We start from the raw sequence: 15,257 nt of genomic DNA on the forward strand, positions 1-15,257 counted from the left end.
TAAACCAGGTAAACCCCATATATGCACTCTTCCCTGCCAAATCCACAGAGTTCTCAGCTGTGGTTCTGAAACTGCCCACCTGCAAACTTTTGTACCCATGTTCAGCACTTGAAGCCCCACCAATGATCTTTATTTGGCAGTGTTCCATGAACTCTACAGCGTGGCTGTGGAGACTTGGGTGTATTGTATACCCTATCATTCTTACATCCATATTTCATATGATTACCTTTTGACTATTGTTGTTATCTGCAGGATCTTTCTGGTTGCGTTCCTACCAAGAATAAAAATTTGCTTGATTCTGTTGTAAATATATTCACTTTAACTTGGAGAAATCCTGTGCTTTGCAAGTTCACATTGAAATTTTGCCTGTGCAAAATATGGTTGAATAGTCATACTTGTAAATTTATGTTAAAAGCTGCCCTGCATTAACTGCTAGTTGACACATTACTCCAAAGAAGTGGGAAACCAGAGAACTTCTGACGGTGAACAAAAGTAACAGACTGTGAATAGTTTGCAATAGTTTGTGTCTGCTTATGCAGAACCTTCTGTTTGTTGACATTTTTCTTCATTTTTTTTTGTTTTGTTTTCCCATACAAGAGATTCCTCTCTAGGCTTTTAACTACAGACCCCATTGCTTTCTGTACATCTTTTTGTTTTCTATTTAAATCATTGTATCTGAATCAGATATGTTTGCTATTTCTTTAAACAGTCTGCAGGAGAGAGAAGTATTTGTGTTTTAAATAAAGTTAATGTCGGAAATGTGTTTCAGTGTTTTATTTCCAAAACATTGTGCAGAATAGAATAGGAATTTGCCACCTGTCATGGCTTCTCAGCTTTTACTGGCCCCAAATTGAGTTGGCAACATAAAAGGACTAAAGAGCCAGATTTCTTTAAAAAAAAGAAAAGTCTTGCACTAAAAATAGGTCATTGGATTATCGTAGATAATAGAATCAAATTCTGAGATCAAGTTTATGATGTGAGATTCTCACTTTCCTTTACATTTTTTATCCGCAGAGTTTGATTATAGCTCTTTTTACATACTTGTGAGTTTTCACCTTTCATAAATTAGGGGTAGTCTGCTCCTCTGTGGCGCTTGTACATAGTTAAATAAAAAAATGTTGTGTGTTTGCTTGAGTAATATTTCAGTGTTCATAAACTATTCAGAAATTGTCAGGCTCCCTAGTGTCTCGTATTATAGATTATTAATGCAGCATCATCAGTATGCCTGATGCTTTACAGAGTACAAGAGGTCTCTCAAGTTTACATTCCAGAATCCAACACATGGAAAATAGGAAATGGAGGGTAATACTTAAAAATTATTTTAGGTATATGTGCTTAGGCAAGATAGAGCAGGGGAAAGGTTCTCAAGCTGGTCCAAGCTGCCAAATAATTATGTAGGATGCAGAGTCATAATAAATTACTATTTCTATAAATAGGATTCTCCTTAGAACTCTGGGCATTAAGAATAGTATGTCCCCCAGGATGCTTGGAATTAACAAGTTAAATTAAAAGTAAAGATAAAGAATGCACGGCACCACTGATCTATCATCTGAAAGCCAGCTCAAGGAGAGAGACCACTGATGCTCAGGCAAATCTCCATGTAAATGGGAATAGTATAAGGGGACAACACATTTTTGCAGATGTGGCATTTTGTTATAGTACCTATGGTTTTGTATGCAAATTGCATTTGTTTATCGGGGGGGGGGGGATGCTAATAATTATTGGGCTTACAGCAGGCAGAGGGATACTTTAATCCTTTCCTGTGACCCCGAGGAAAATCCCCTTTAAACTAGTATTTTCTTGGGAGAGAAATCCCCCATCGGAAACACTAATTTAAGTCTGCCTGCAGTCTTAAAGTGACTTATTTGGAAGCAGAAAATAACTGGATTAGGTTCATACCATCTGGGTTTGTTTACAGGGGAATGAAATCTTGCATCAAACAGAATGCAATGTAAACTCACCTTTTGAGTTGTACCCTCAAATTTAAAATTAGTGTCCAGCATGTGATGTACTTGTTAAGAGTCATTTACATGTAGATTAGTCTTGTAACAGGGTGGAAAGGTGTTCATAACGCCACCGGGGAAAATGGTTTTGACCTGCTATGACATTTCACTTCATTTGAACACCAACAGCTTGAAAACATCTAGATTGCGTTACATTTGGACTCTGGAAATGCTTTTTCATGGCTTCCAACTTAGCTCATGTTGTTGCCCTGGAGAAACTCTGCAAGACTAGCAGCAGACCAACCCAGAGCCAGTGTAGAATGCATAGCTGGCTTTTTTGTTATTTCCTTTCTCTAAGACTACTTCCTGTGCTCCCAAGCTGTGTCCTATAAAGATCAATGGAGGGGAGAGCAGATAAGAGTATTTCTCCTGGATACAGAAATGTCTCTTGCACAATTCACGGACACAATCCAGTCTAAAGAAAAGACTTGGCACACATTTTACTAGGGTTGCCATATTGCAAAAAGGGAAAATCCGGACACAAAAGTTGAGCTTTTTTGGCAAAACACTGCTGACATGGGGGGAGGGGGGGAATGGCTGGATTTCCCTGACATCCGATTTCTGCCCGGATACTGCTTCTGACTGCAGTATTTCAGTTATGTCCTGGAAATTCCGGATGTATGGCAATCCTAATTTTACTCTCCTGTTAAAATCCATCTTAATTTGGGTTGGATCATGTCCATAAATAAGTGCTGCTTGCGCTTCAGCTAACCTGGTGCTCTCCAGATTCTGGACTAACTCCCATCAGCCACATGTCAACATGCTATCTGGGACTGATGGAAGTTATAGTTCAAAGCCTCTGCAGTGCACCAGCTTGGCAAAAGCTGCACTAGGCAATATGATCACTCTGCAATTTATCCAGGCAGATAAAAGTCACCATCCCTTACTGTGATTGCAAATAATTGCTATTAGCACAGTAGGCTGATGGAACATGCCTTGGGCATATGATGCATGCCAGAGCTGCTTGAAGTAAAGGGAACATGTGATTGTCCTACCTCAAAAGGGGAGGCTCCAAACAGGCAGCATTAGACTGGGTCTTCTACATCTATGATTGGATTAAAAGAGGCCAAATAATTACACCTGACCTTGAATGCTTCACTGATAAGCCCAGTCAGGAAATGAACACTTGTCTTTTAGGAGGATAAATATTGGTCCAACATGTCCTTCATGATCTCATGTTTCCTCCCTCCTATTAGCAGGCAAGGCCAATTCAAGGTTTGAAGGGGTCCTTGGCAAAATGTCTTCCCATGATCCTTGCAGCAGCAAGTGCTCTGATGGAGTGGCCAGTGTAAATTCTCACAATGACCCAGCGCTGACACATTATGGGCACTGTGGAAAATTTTAGTGGCAAGTCCAAGACCTCAAATGGGGGCTAGTTTTATGTCCCTGGGTTCTGAGTCTTCTTCCCTTGGTGATTCTCCAGATGGCTTCTCCTACCATTCCTCCACGTCCAACCAGTCCATAGCAGCTGGCCACCATTGCTCCAGGACAACAAAACTAGGATTGTAATGATAGTGCAGTGCGCCTGTGGGGCTCTTGAATCCTTGGGGACGGTCCAGCCCTTTCCCCAGAAGGTGTAAGCTTTCTTTAAAAGAAAGCAAGGCAGCAAACTTAAGCACACTTACCTTGGAGGAAGTACAATTAGGTTCAATGGACAACTCTGGGATAGTGCCACATAACTTTAACCCTTTTACTTGTGGATATTTAAAGGAATTCATGCATTCCCTATTCACTTAATTGTATTACCCATCAGGCTACCTAATAATAATAATAATAATAAATTTTATTTATATCCCGCCCTCCCCAGCCGAGCCGGGCTCAGGGCGGCTAACAACAATCAAATAAACAATCAAATAATCACACATTCTAAAAATATTTCATTATAAAAATTAGTTAAAATACCTAGATTTCTCATCTGGCTATTCTGCAAGCATTACCTCTCCCACCCCTACTCTACCATACTACCAAGTTTTTGGCTGCAGCATTAGTTGTATGAGGTCAAATGAGCAGAACATCTCAAGCAATTTACTACATAGTGGAGTGGCTCCGCTGCCATTTAGCCAGACAATTTCCTATGTTAGTCCAAACAGTTGGATGTGTTCACATCTGCAAATGCACCAACACCATTGGGTGAGTTAAGAGGGTGCACAAGTGGGACACTATTTAAGAGCCCACAAGCAAGGCCTCAGGCTTCCCAAACATGGTTCAGTTCTTTGGAACTGCAAGATTCAAGGCCAGAAACTAACCACATGTGAACAATCTCTTCATTTTTACTCCTTTCCACCCTCCCCTCAAAGCTCACAACTTGACACAGCTGGAGACGCAAAACATACCAAGAAGCAGAAGAAATGGGCCACATTTTTTATTCTTTTTATTTACAATTAATTTTTTAAAAATGCTTGCCCATGGACAACGGATGGCCTCACACACGCAGGCTGGATTTGTCAGCGACGGACTGTGGAGGACCACATGACGGCGACAGACACAGAAGACAAGAGGCAGTAAATATTCGGCACTGATATCTATTGAGGCTTTGCTTGGTTTACGCTTTTTAATTGTTTTACTGTATTTCTCCTTTTTCTTTTTGCCAATAGATTGAGGCAGTGATCTGCTGGGTCCAATTTCTCTGTTTACAAGCAGCAAATAGCTTGAGTAAACAATCCCAATCCAGTTTTCTAGAAATCATGAAGCCAACAGACTTGTTCAGAAAGTGGGCAAGGCCCAAAAACAGCCAACAAACTAGCCTCCCTAAAGATTTTGGACTGTTTTTTTGAAAGGACACACCTGCTCAGACAAAAAAATATTGTGGCCAAAATGAATGATAGGATTTAAGGCCAAGGGAAGCAACATTGACTTCACGCAAACTGGTGACACAAAAGGCAGCAACTGCAACTTGCACTGGGGATTCACTGTGAAACATTGAGCTGGATGTACTGCCTGCCTGCTCATGGGTGCCAGAGGTTTACTTTGAAACTGATCTGGACCCCCCCAAAAGCCCAGCTACTTTTCTGCTCAGACTGGGGACTCTTATATTCACTTTCACTCTTCTGGTTCTCTTATGGCTATTCCTCACAAACCTGTGCACTTCAACTAACATGAGATTTATCCCATCAAAACCTGTAATATTTGAGTTTCTAGAAATAACCCAAAGTCCCCTTTATGCAGGCTGCTGTGTAACCGCCAAAAGGAACTTCCGGGCTGACCCCATTAAGATGGATAGTCTGCCAAGAATTCCAGCTTGATGGCTTTGTCCATCTGAAATTTTCATCTAATTTCAGGCTGTCATCGATTGGCTGTTTGAGAAAACACGAGCCATTGAGTCCTCTAGCTGTTATACCTATAATGCACACCTATGCTGCAACACTAGCAGGGACACATGTATCTGTAACTTGCACTGTACTTGCTAATGTTTGATGAAGCCCATAGCATATACCCAACTATTGATGCTGTGGCCTTTACTGCAGCCTTGTTTAGTCTCATCTTGTGCGAAAAAGGCAGGGACCTGCTGGCCAGCCCTGCTCCTGCAGTCATGTCACCATTCCCAAGAATGCTGAAAAGGTTGGAAAGTGAATTTCTGCAGTGAAGACCACCCTGTGTGCATGATTGTTCAAGGTCCTAAATCCCATGCAGAAGCTTCACAAATGCAGGAGACTCCCCGCTGCATGTGTTTGCTCTTCAGCTCATGGAAAGAAGCATGCATGGAAACAGTGACATGACGGAGAGGCAGCATTAAGACTCATGTGCATAATAAACTGAATGCCTGAACAGGGATTCCTTTTTGGTCTCTAATAGATCTTGGTCCCAGGATTGCCAATGAAGTATTACTTGGGAGTGACTGTAACCTGAAATCTCCAAAAGTTCCTCTATCACTCATTTGTCAAGAAACAGCAGCTGCAAATCATCAGCAGATGATGGAACAGGGAGTGTGGGCAGTGGTGGGCTGGTTGAAAGGCACAAAAATGGCAGCTTTCACATCTACCAGGTTATGGCACAAAAGGAGCACAGGTCACACGCTAACAAGAACCACACAGGCCACAGAATTCAGACAATGACCAGGTAAATAATTGATCTGCTCTTTTAAAGGAAAGTCCAACAACCACAAGTAATTTGGCATCATTGTATGGCAGCATAGGAAAAACAACCATAATAGGAAACTGCTCAGCTATAACATCTGTATCTCACTTGCAATTTGGGAAGCAACGATGACCTTGCTGTGACCCTGCAATCATCCTGCTCTCTGCCAAGTACTTATTTGGCTCAGGTTTTTAATCACAAAGGGATATTATTACAAAGAATTACATACAAATAAGATCATGGCCCTTTGGAGATTCACAGGCCTGCTTGCTTCTCTCCCCAGCCTGAGATTACACTAACACATTTCCCTGCTCTCCAAAACAGCAAACTTCTCCATTAGCATTACTTGACCATTGGTTTTAGCATTATCCTGGCCTGATTTAAATGAGACTTTGTGTGCACAAAAGCAAAACAACCCTGGGCAGGATTCTATGGTGCTCAGCACATTTAAAACCATGAGCCTACCTGTGCATGCCAGCAGTCTGTGTTGTTGTGTAAATGCTACCCTTGCTGACTCCGTTGCATGGGCTGAGAATCCAGTGGCTAAATCCAAAAAGAGAGCCAGGCTCCCTCATCTTTAATAGTGGTGTTGAAGAGCTAAGCTCATCAGGTGTAACTTATCATGCAAACAGCACCTGATGACATTCCTGCTCTAAAAGGTGCAGGAGACTGGCCTTGTTTCCACAATTGACCACCCTAGCAGAGAACTGCTTTCAATAGGCCAACAAGCTATGCGAAGCCCTGCATAGGCAAGGGCTTTTCTCACAAATCCAGAGTCTCATTTAAATCACACTGCTGAGAAGCTTCAAGAATGGCGCTTGGTAAGCAGGAACCACCAACGAATTGGAAAGTAGCAGGGTTATTATAATTTCCCAGACTTAATATAGGAGCAAGGCTTCAGTTCCCTCATTCCAGAAACTGAATTTGAGCAGGTGCTGCCTCTTGTCGCGGTAAGGCAATTAAAGGAGAAACACCTGCTCAACTTTCACTTCTAGGTCACAGAAACAAAATAAACTTTTTGCAGTTGTTCCTTATCCAAATGGAGAGCTTTTGATCAAAGCCCCCTCCGTTATCTACACAGAATGTCGACTTAAGAAATGTGTTTTGGAATAAGCTGAGGGATTTGCTTCCAACAATATTTTGGGGATGAAAAATGTTTGATCATAAAATACAAATTAAGTGAAACGGACCAGTTTTCTAGCTTGCCTGATCCACTGAATCTTGCCCTTTCGGTGCACAATTCTCCTAGATGCAGAATTCACTGCTGCTTAACCCTCTTCCCGCATGAGCAAGGTACAGACTGGATTCTTAAAACATTTATATCCCGTCTCACTAGCTAGGTTTGGAAATGTGGGGGCTTCTTTTGCTACTATCCTGTAAAGATTAGCTGCATTGTTGAACCATTGCACTGCACTATGAAGTAATCCTACTTACACTGAAGGGGAGTACAGCTGCAATCCCATAATCACTTAGCTGGAAGCAAGTCCCAATGAATTTAATGGCAGAATGGGAGTTACTACTCAGCTGTCATGTATAGAATAGAGAGGAGGGAAGAAAAGCAAGATGTTAAAGTTGCAAACGTTTGCTGTAATAGAGATTTTTTATTCTTCCTATTAAAGAAATGTGGTGGAGCACAATACCCTGCATAGACTGAAGACATTTTGCATCTCATTTTGCTGAATGGTGCGGATTGTTGTAGACCCCCCACTTTTAGCAGGTACCCCATGGAAGTTGAAGGACATACATTTATTTCACCATATGTGCATCATGAAAATGTATTGTGGCTCAAGGAGAATGATCAGAACACTTTTTGCCAGGTTTTTTATGATGAAACATAGGGTGTGATAAGTGCATGTACAGTATCTAGCTCATTCAATGCCTGATTCAAGAACATGCTTTCAAAGCGCTCAAAGCACAAGTGTAATATATGAACAGATCTTTTCATCTTACACTCAACAAACTTACTGAAATGGAGCATTGTATTTTTGCTCCTGTGGTACTTTCTTAGAAAGGATCAGAAATGCTAGAAATAACATTGATTTATTATTTGTTTACAGATCTTAACTGCTGTAACTGGAGGAAGTTGCTGCCTTGTGTTAAGAACATTTATTATCCATGTTGTTTCTCCACCTTTGTGGGCTTGTGATTAAAAATCCACCATTTGCAAAACACTGCATGCTGCCTTTCGCCTGTTGAAATAAATTACCATTTGGATTTCTCTCTGTGCTGGCATGCTGCATTGGCTAGTATTTGATGGCTCTTTCTGGACCTTGCAGAGAGGTGACAGAAGTGGCAGAGGTTTTGTGCAGCTATGCACACTGGATATTGAAAACGTCACATCAATTTTAGTTATATATATTTTTAAAAAACTGTTTTCACACTACAATTTTGTTCCAAGCCAAACTTTTGCATTCCTTCAGGTTCTCCTTCATCTCAGCTTCAGTAGATGATCAGTGACTTCAAAAACTGGTGGGACATATATTGAAGACATCACGGTTACAAGTGGGCACAGTTTATTCTCTCAACGCACTCACGCACTGTTTTTGCTCAACAGCAAAAAATGCTTTATTAGTTCAAAACTTTTATCCCTTTCCCCGCCTGTTGCACCTTAAAAAAAAAAATTGGCTTGATTTCCCCATCGTGGTTCCAATCAGCATTACCTCTGCTTGGAGTTTCAAATGTTCTGGAAGAAGCTCGTTGTCAATCATTCCAATCCCTCCCTCCTTACCCCTCACCCCAAACAAAACAAAAAATTCTTCCCAAGAACCATATAAATACATGCAAAACATTGTACATAGAGATTAAATAATATCAAAATGCAATTACAGATCAGGTGCACTTTAAGCTGGACTCTAGAATATGGCAAACACATCAGGGTACATATTGCTTTGAAACCACCATTTGTTTATGTCATGCATACCACATAATATTCAGTCTTTTGTTTTGTCTTTTTTTTCTTTTTTTATACAAAAATACCAGTGCTTATTATACTAGTTACTGGAAAAAGGGGAAAAAACGTAAATTCTAATCTGCATGCTTCTTTAGAAAAGCCTTTTCATTCAAATAAATATATACACAAATATCTATTCCAATACTGTATATATATTTATTCATGTGCAGAAAAAAACAAACAAGTAGTCTTAGCCATGGGTTCATCAAAGGGCACATGAATTTGCAGATTTTGCCCCTTTTGGTTAGTAGGGTTATTACCATGACCGCAGAGAGTGTGAGAAGGACCGACATGGAAGCTACATTGCTTCCAATATACGATTGAAGGTGTTCTAAAGACAGAGTGGACAAGACAAAGAGAGAGAGTTCTCGTCATAGCCATATTCTCTCCTCAGTGGTGCAGGCAGCTTGTCCTTCTCTCATCAAGGTGCTCTGCTGAGGAAGAAGAGCCCTTGTCCAGAGTTAACCTTGACCGGTGACCTCTCGAGCAGGTGTGAAGAGAAGACGATGGTTGGCATTAGGCTTCCAAGACCTCCCTGCTCCTCTTTAAAACTGTGGCTGCGATCAGGCTTGCACCCAAGCATTTGTCTTAACCTCAACCAAAAGGAAGAGTAGACGGGGATGGAGAGGGGGAGATGCTGTAAAGCGGACACAGATCCTCTCGGTGGATGAAGGGGATCTTGGGATGTGGGCCATTTAAGATTAAAGGCATTAGGAGTCTTCAGTGGACTTCAGCTCCATCACGATAGAGCCTTGTGTTGATTTCGAAGAGAAGAGGCAAGTGAAAACACAGGCAGAGAATTCTAGTAGTAATTCAAAATTTGCCCTTAAGCAAGACTGATGTCTGCTCATGACTGCCCATGGCTAAAATTACAATTAGATTTGTTTTCCTTCTGTAGTTGTCTTTTTGTGTTTTAAAATAATATTATCTTAAAACTTATTGCACAAAACTTTTGAAAAAAATTAAGTCAGATCCCTGTGCGACTCAATAAAAATAACCAATTACATAATTCTAACTCCTAAAAATGGATAGTCTTCATTGCACACAGGAAGTGATGTAATGTCTTTGGTACCAATCTGCCAATTTATTTAACAAAAAGAGAATAAATTCCTACGATTAAGAACTGGATGCAAAATTATGTCCAGGGTTTCTTTTTTCTCTCTTATAAAACAACAACACAGCATTCCAAGGCAAAGTAACACACATCACAGGATATTACCTCATTTCCTGTCTGGCATGGCACAACCTTGAATTATCCCCACCCCCCAAGGATCACTCGATTGGCAGCAAATATCTTCCCGCCCTTCATGGTATGTTTCAGAGAAATTGCAATCTATCCCCATCCCCGAAAGGCAGATAATACACAGAACTAGGCTTCGGTGCGTGGATTGCCTTACATGGATGCTATCTAAATGCACATAAAAGGATGCCTTGTGGACTTAAAACAACAGCAGCCCTGCACCAGGTGCTGATCTTTGTTGAACTGGTTTTACTTATCTTTCCACTAAGACCTGGCTGGTGCAGTCAACCTTTGGCAGTGCTGTTCACCTGTTTGGGGAGGTGGTGGTAGTGGTGACTTAACTGAGGTCTCCCTTGCCCCTCCATCCCCCAAACAGGTGATCCATGCCGTGGAAGCCCAAAATGCTGGCCATTCATTTTGGGGTATATGTGTGTGTGTGTGTATTCCTACATGACTGTGGATTGGGGCTCGTGCCTCATATCTTCAGCACTCTTTCTCGGCCACATGTGTTGTTTTTTTTAAATATTTCCTGAATAACTTAAGCCAGCCAACTGCTGCCAGTTATATCAATGAAACTAAAATAGGAAAGAAAGAAAAAACTAAAACCCAACCTATTTTACATTAAGAATGTTATGCACAATAAACACTTATACTTTAAGCAACCAGCCATATCAACATAATTTATATAAAAAACATTTCTGTATAACACAACTGATTTTTTTTTTTTTTAAGTACAAAGATGGCTGTTCAGAGAAAAGGAAGCCGACTGGAGTCTGGCCCATCACTAAATTCCAACCGCCAGCCATGTGACTACATTCCACTGCAGTGACATAACTCAGCAGTTCTGTTTCCTTTAAACAAAATACATATGGCTGACTTAAAAATATCTGTTTCTGATCTAAAGAAAACTATATATTTTTTGCATAATATTTATATAATTATTTCCCCACCTGCACCCTCCCTCCCAAGGAAGCTAGACACACAAAAAGAAAAACAGTGGACTAAAATGTAGGCCAGACCCCCTCACCACACCGGTCAATTAGAGATCTCTGGGAGTGACTTTGTGAGGGCCACGTTTTCTTCTTCCAAAACATGTTTGAGGTAAGGAAAAATATTAAAGAAACAACAGCAAAAAAGTTATCAGTATCCCCTCCCACAAATATTTATGCAAGCGCATAACACCACTTCTTTTTTTTTTTTGCAAGTTTTTAAAATAGAAAAATGACCTTTGAAGCAATGTAATCTTTAGAACGTAACTAAACAAAAGTTTTTCTTAGTCTTGTTTGATAGGTCACGCAGCAAGAGATGGCAGTTTCCCTCTTTAAATTCCTCCCGATGTTCGGATGAATGGAAGTGAATTTATCTGGAAGGAAAACAAGGGTTGTGGGGATGGAATGGTGCCTTATTTGCAATTAAGATGGTCACTGATGGTTATTTCTCCCCCCCCCCCGAGATATTAGCAGCTCCTTGCGCCTAGCACTGAAGTCCTCTTTACACCAGCATTGGAACAGAAGATCTACTGAGAAGGGGTTTTCACAGGTCTACCTCAAACTTGCAATGGAATTCAGGAATCAACCCGCAAGGCGAAGGGGTTTTGAGTTTAAAAATGAAACCAAAACACTCAATTAAGTTTCATTTTGCTTGTTTCTTTAAGGAACACTTATCTCTTGGCAAAGTACCGTCTCCCCACATGGCAGGCGGTGCTTTGGGCAGTGCTTAGACAAGGCACAGGAGTTTCTGCTGTGCGTTCTTCCAAAGGAAAGCTGTACACTTTTGAATGTCGGGATGATGGCCAGAAAGGAGATACAGCTACAAGCAACTAGGCTCTCTCTTTGCTTCCAGGCAGCACTTCCCAGGTTAAGCATTCTGTGGTGACCCATCACACCAAGATTTGCCCTCGGTTTTTAAAACTGTGGATGCCCATGCTTTACACTCTCTCTCTCTCTCGTACAAACTGGCCCTCACTGAGATATGCTCTGAAGAGTTTCAGCAAGTTCCCCATATAGCTACGCACTGCAAGGCTGTTGCCCGACCAGCATCTTAATACTAGGAGATGTGTGCTAAGATGAGGATGACGCCACCCTCGTTCAATGCAAGAGCTGATTTACCTTCTCCAGCATTTTTTTAAAAAATATTATTGTTTTTAGGCAGCTTAAGCCGCAACATCAATTTTGGGGAAAAGATGCAGGCCAGTTTCAGTGAAATGAAAAGGGAAGGCACTCCTAATGAGAAATGTGGAGAAGCTGTATTGCTATGCCTCATTCAAATTATAACTGAGGAAGGTGCTTTGTGATGTAACTAGGCCCAACTCCATAGCACCAAGTCATTTGCAATTTCACAAAGGCCTTTGCATTCCTGTTACACTGTTAACTCTTCAGCACACAAAATGCAAGAGAAGCTGTAGTAATAGCTCGTTACTAGATCTGGCCCGGCCCAACTTCTTTACATTTTGCACTGTCTGAGGAGCTACCCCTCTTCCCATAATAAGCCTTCTGAAAGTATACAGCGACCATGGCCTGGACTTATGCAACGTTATTTGGGATCATTTATTATTATCAGGCGTGGAATTGGGATGTTGACCTTATAGGGCCAATGACTTCATTAATCTGAGAGTCAAAATAGTAAAACCCTAAAGTCAAATTGAACAGAAATCACCTCAGCTAACACAGAGTGCCTATGTGATCTGCTCTTAATTCATATACAACTCATTTCCCCCAGAGGCCATGTTCCATTCCCTCAGAGAAAACGGTGCTCTCATAACTCCTTGTTGCTTGGCCTTCTTCAAGCCACATTGTTTAGAAGACTTTTTAAGACTTTAAAAGTCACTCTTATCTCTGGTGATTGATACCACCATGGAAACAGAGAGAGAGAGAGAGAGAATACACAAACAGAAAAATGGTAAAAATCAGGTACCATTCCCTCTCCCCTCCCCCCTCCAATGGAAGACTGGGTTCACTTTCATGTCCAATACCTGATTCAGATCCCCCTCTAATAATGGCATCCTCTTAGTGCCCATCCCTTCTCCCCAAGGGCACAGGGAGGCATCTAAGATTCAGATTCTGCACATAAAATAGAGCTATCCCCACAACTGCACCATCTGATGTACACACAGCTGCTTTAAGAGAATCTGAACCTTGTTTCTTCACGCATGCAACTTCAACAAGGGAAAGTGACTGTTACAGACACACGGAACCCAACTTGAAGGAACAAGACGTATCAAAGCTGGCAGTTTCTCTCCTGAGAAACTCTCTCAAATAATGGTTGAGAAAACAATGGTTGAGAAGCAAATCTCTAGCCATGTGGTACTGTGGTTCCTGCGGCTAAATAATCATAAATGGGGGTGGAGGAGGGAGAGAGGGAGGAAATAGGCATATATGTATTAGCACTTAACAGGAAGTGGCTGCAGTGTATGGTCAGATGTTGGTGCCTAAGTTGCATGGAGGGGGCGGAGGGTGGGGAGAAAGAGGAGGATCAAAGTTCAGAGGTCAAACTGATGTTTCCAAGCTGTGTAAAGGGCTTTCTGGCTCCGGAATGGTGTCCTCAGCTGTATCGCTGTCCACTGCATTGTTATTTTTGTTGAGGGGTGAGGACTCGCCTGGGCTCTCCTCACTTTGCTGTTTGAGTTCTTCAGCTTCTGGGTCTTCGTCAGTGCCATCAAGGAATGGGGTCCGAGGCTCGTCTTCCTCCAGGATGAACTCTGGGTGAGTCATGAAGTTATGAATGGAGCTTCTGGATTCGGGTTTCTCGAGGCCTTCATACAAGGAGCTACGGAACGCATTCACCACTTTGATCTGTATCAAAGAGGGATTGGGGAGTAAAACAGACAAACAAGCAAAAACACAAAAGTGAGCGGTGGCCAGAGAGAGCTCTTCAGGACTTCAGGGGGAAGAAGAACTCAACAGGTATAATGAAAAACAAGAACAGCAGCGGCAGCAGCAACAACAACAATAGTAGTTTTCAACAACAAAAAAAAGCTAAAATCAATCTTAAAAAGAGGACCTATGGAGAACCAGAATGGCCACATGGGTCAAAGGTCAGGCACTATGCGTGTGATGGGGCAACCAACTATGAGGACGCCTCAGGAGCTGCAAGAAAAGACATGTAACATTTCTAAGACAATAGCTTTGAAATGCATGGACATTCAAAGCACAACCATTCTCAAATGTGTGTCTATGTGTTCAGCAGCAGCAACAACAAATGCCCCCAATAAAACAGCCCAAAGTGGCAAGTTAAGACATGTACTCTTGCAAAGTGTGATTTGCTTCAAGGTGAAATTAGGCAGGGAAGCGGTGGTGTCACTTTTAAATTTCCAAACCTATAAAGATTAATTAGCTGAATGTGTCTCTCTCTCACAAACAAACACCAAAAAATTGATCAAGACCGTGTACTGCAGCAAATCCAAGCAGAATGCCGATAATGATGAATGTACCAGTGCGCATGCAAGAGTTAACCTGGTGATGACTGCTAAACTGCAGGAGCTCCAGAACCATCTTACAAGTCAGTGTGCTTTGCAGTTGGCAGTGATTACTAACTGCAGACCTAGCTCTGAAGGCGTGGGGAACTGTGGCCCTCCAAATGCTATTGGACTACAACTCCCACCATTCTTTACTATTGGCTCTGCTGGATGGGGCTCATGAGAGTTATGAGTTCAGCAACTGCTGGAGGGCCACGGTTCCCCTGCCCTTGCTTTGCTAGCATCCAGCTGCTCAGTACAGGAGCCGGTTCAGTGTTCTTGGCTTGTGGAAACCCCCACACAAAAAAGAAGCCTAAGGAAAGGACATTCAGCTTGTAGCCATATGGGCAATTTTGGCTGATCACAGACTAGACTATCTCTTCTCCAGCTCACTTTTCTGGTGCAGAGAGTCTTGGTAAGAAAGAAAAACTGAGCTTTCGACTCCCAAACATAGCTAAGAAACTAGGCTTCTACACAGATGGCTCTTTAACAGCAACGTCTGTAGCTCTAAGCACATTTGGTAGCAAAATATCAATG

General features: G+C 41.8%; 1 protein-coding gene across 9 annotated transcripts in view; it reads right to left on the bottom strand.

The window, feature by feature from the left end:
- Positions 1-4,357: 4,357 nt before the first annotated feature.
- Positions 4,358-15,257, bottom strand: part of ATP2B4 (ATPase plasma membrane Ca2+ transporting 4) — a 165,783-nt gene continuing 154,883 nt past the window's right edge. For 7 of the 9 annotated variants that reach the window (XM_081193408.1, XM_081193403.1, XM_081193411.1 and 4 more), the window contains one exon: positions 4,358-14,058. In XM_081193408.1, coding sequence (XP_081049534.1) covers positions 13,753-14,058 — 306 coding nt within the window. In that variant the 3' untranslated portion in view covers positions 4,358-13,752. The remainder of the gene's footprint in view (positions 14,059-15,257) is intronic. The other 2 variants (XM_081193410.1, XM_081193409.1) reach the window with 1 other exon arrangement.

Source organism: Podarcis bocagei, assembly GCF_964188305.1.
Source record: "Podarcis bocagei genome assembly, chromosome: 5".
NCBI lineage: Eukaryota > Metazoa > Chordata > Lepidosauria > Squamata > Lacertidae > Podarcis > Podarcis bocagei.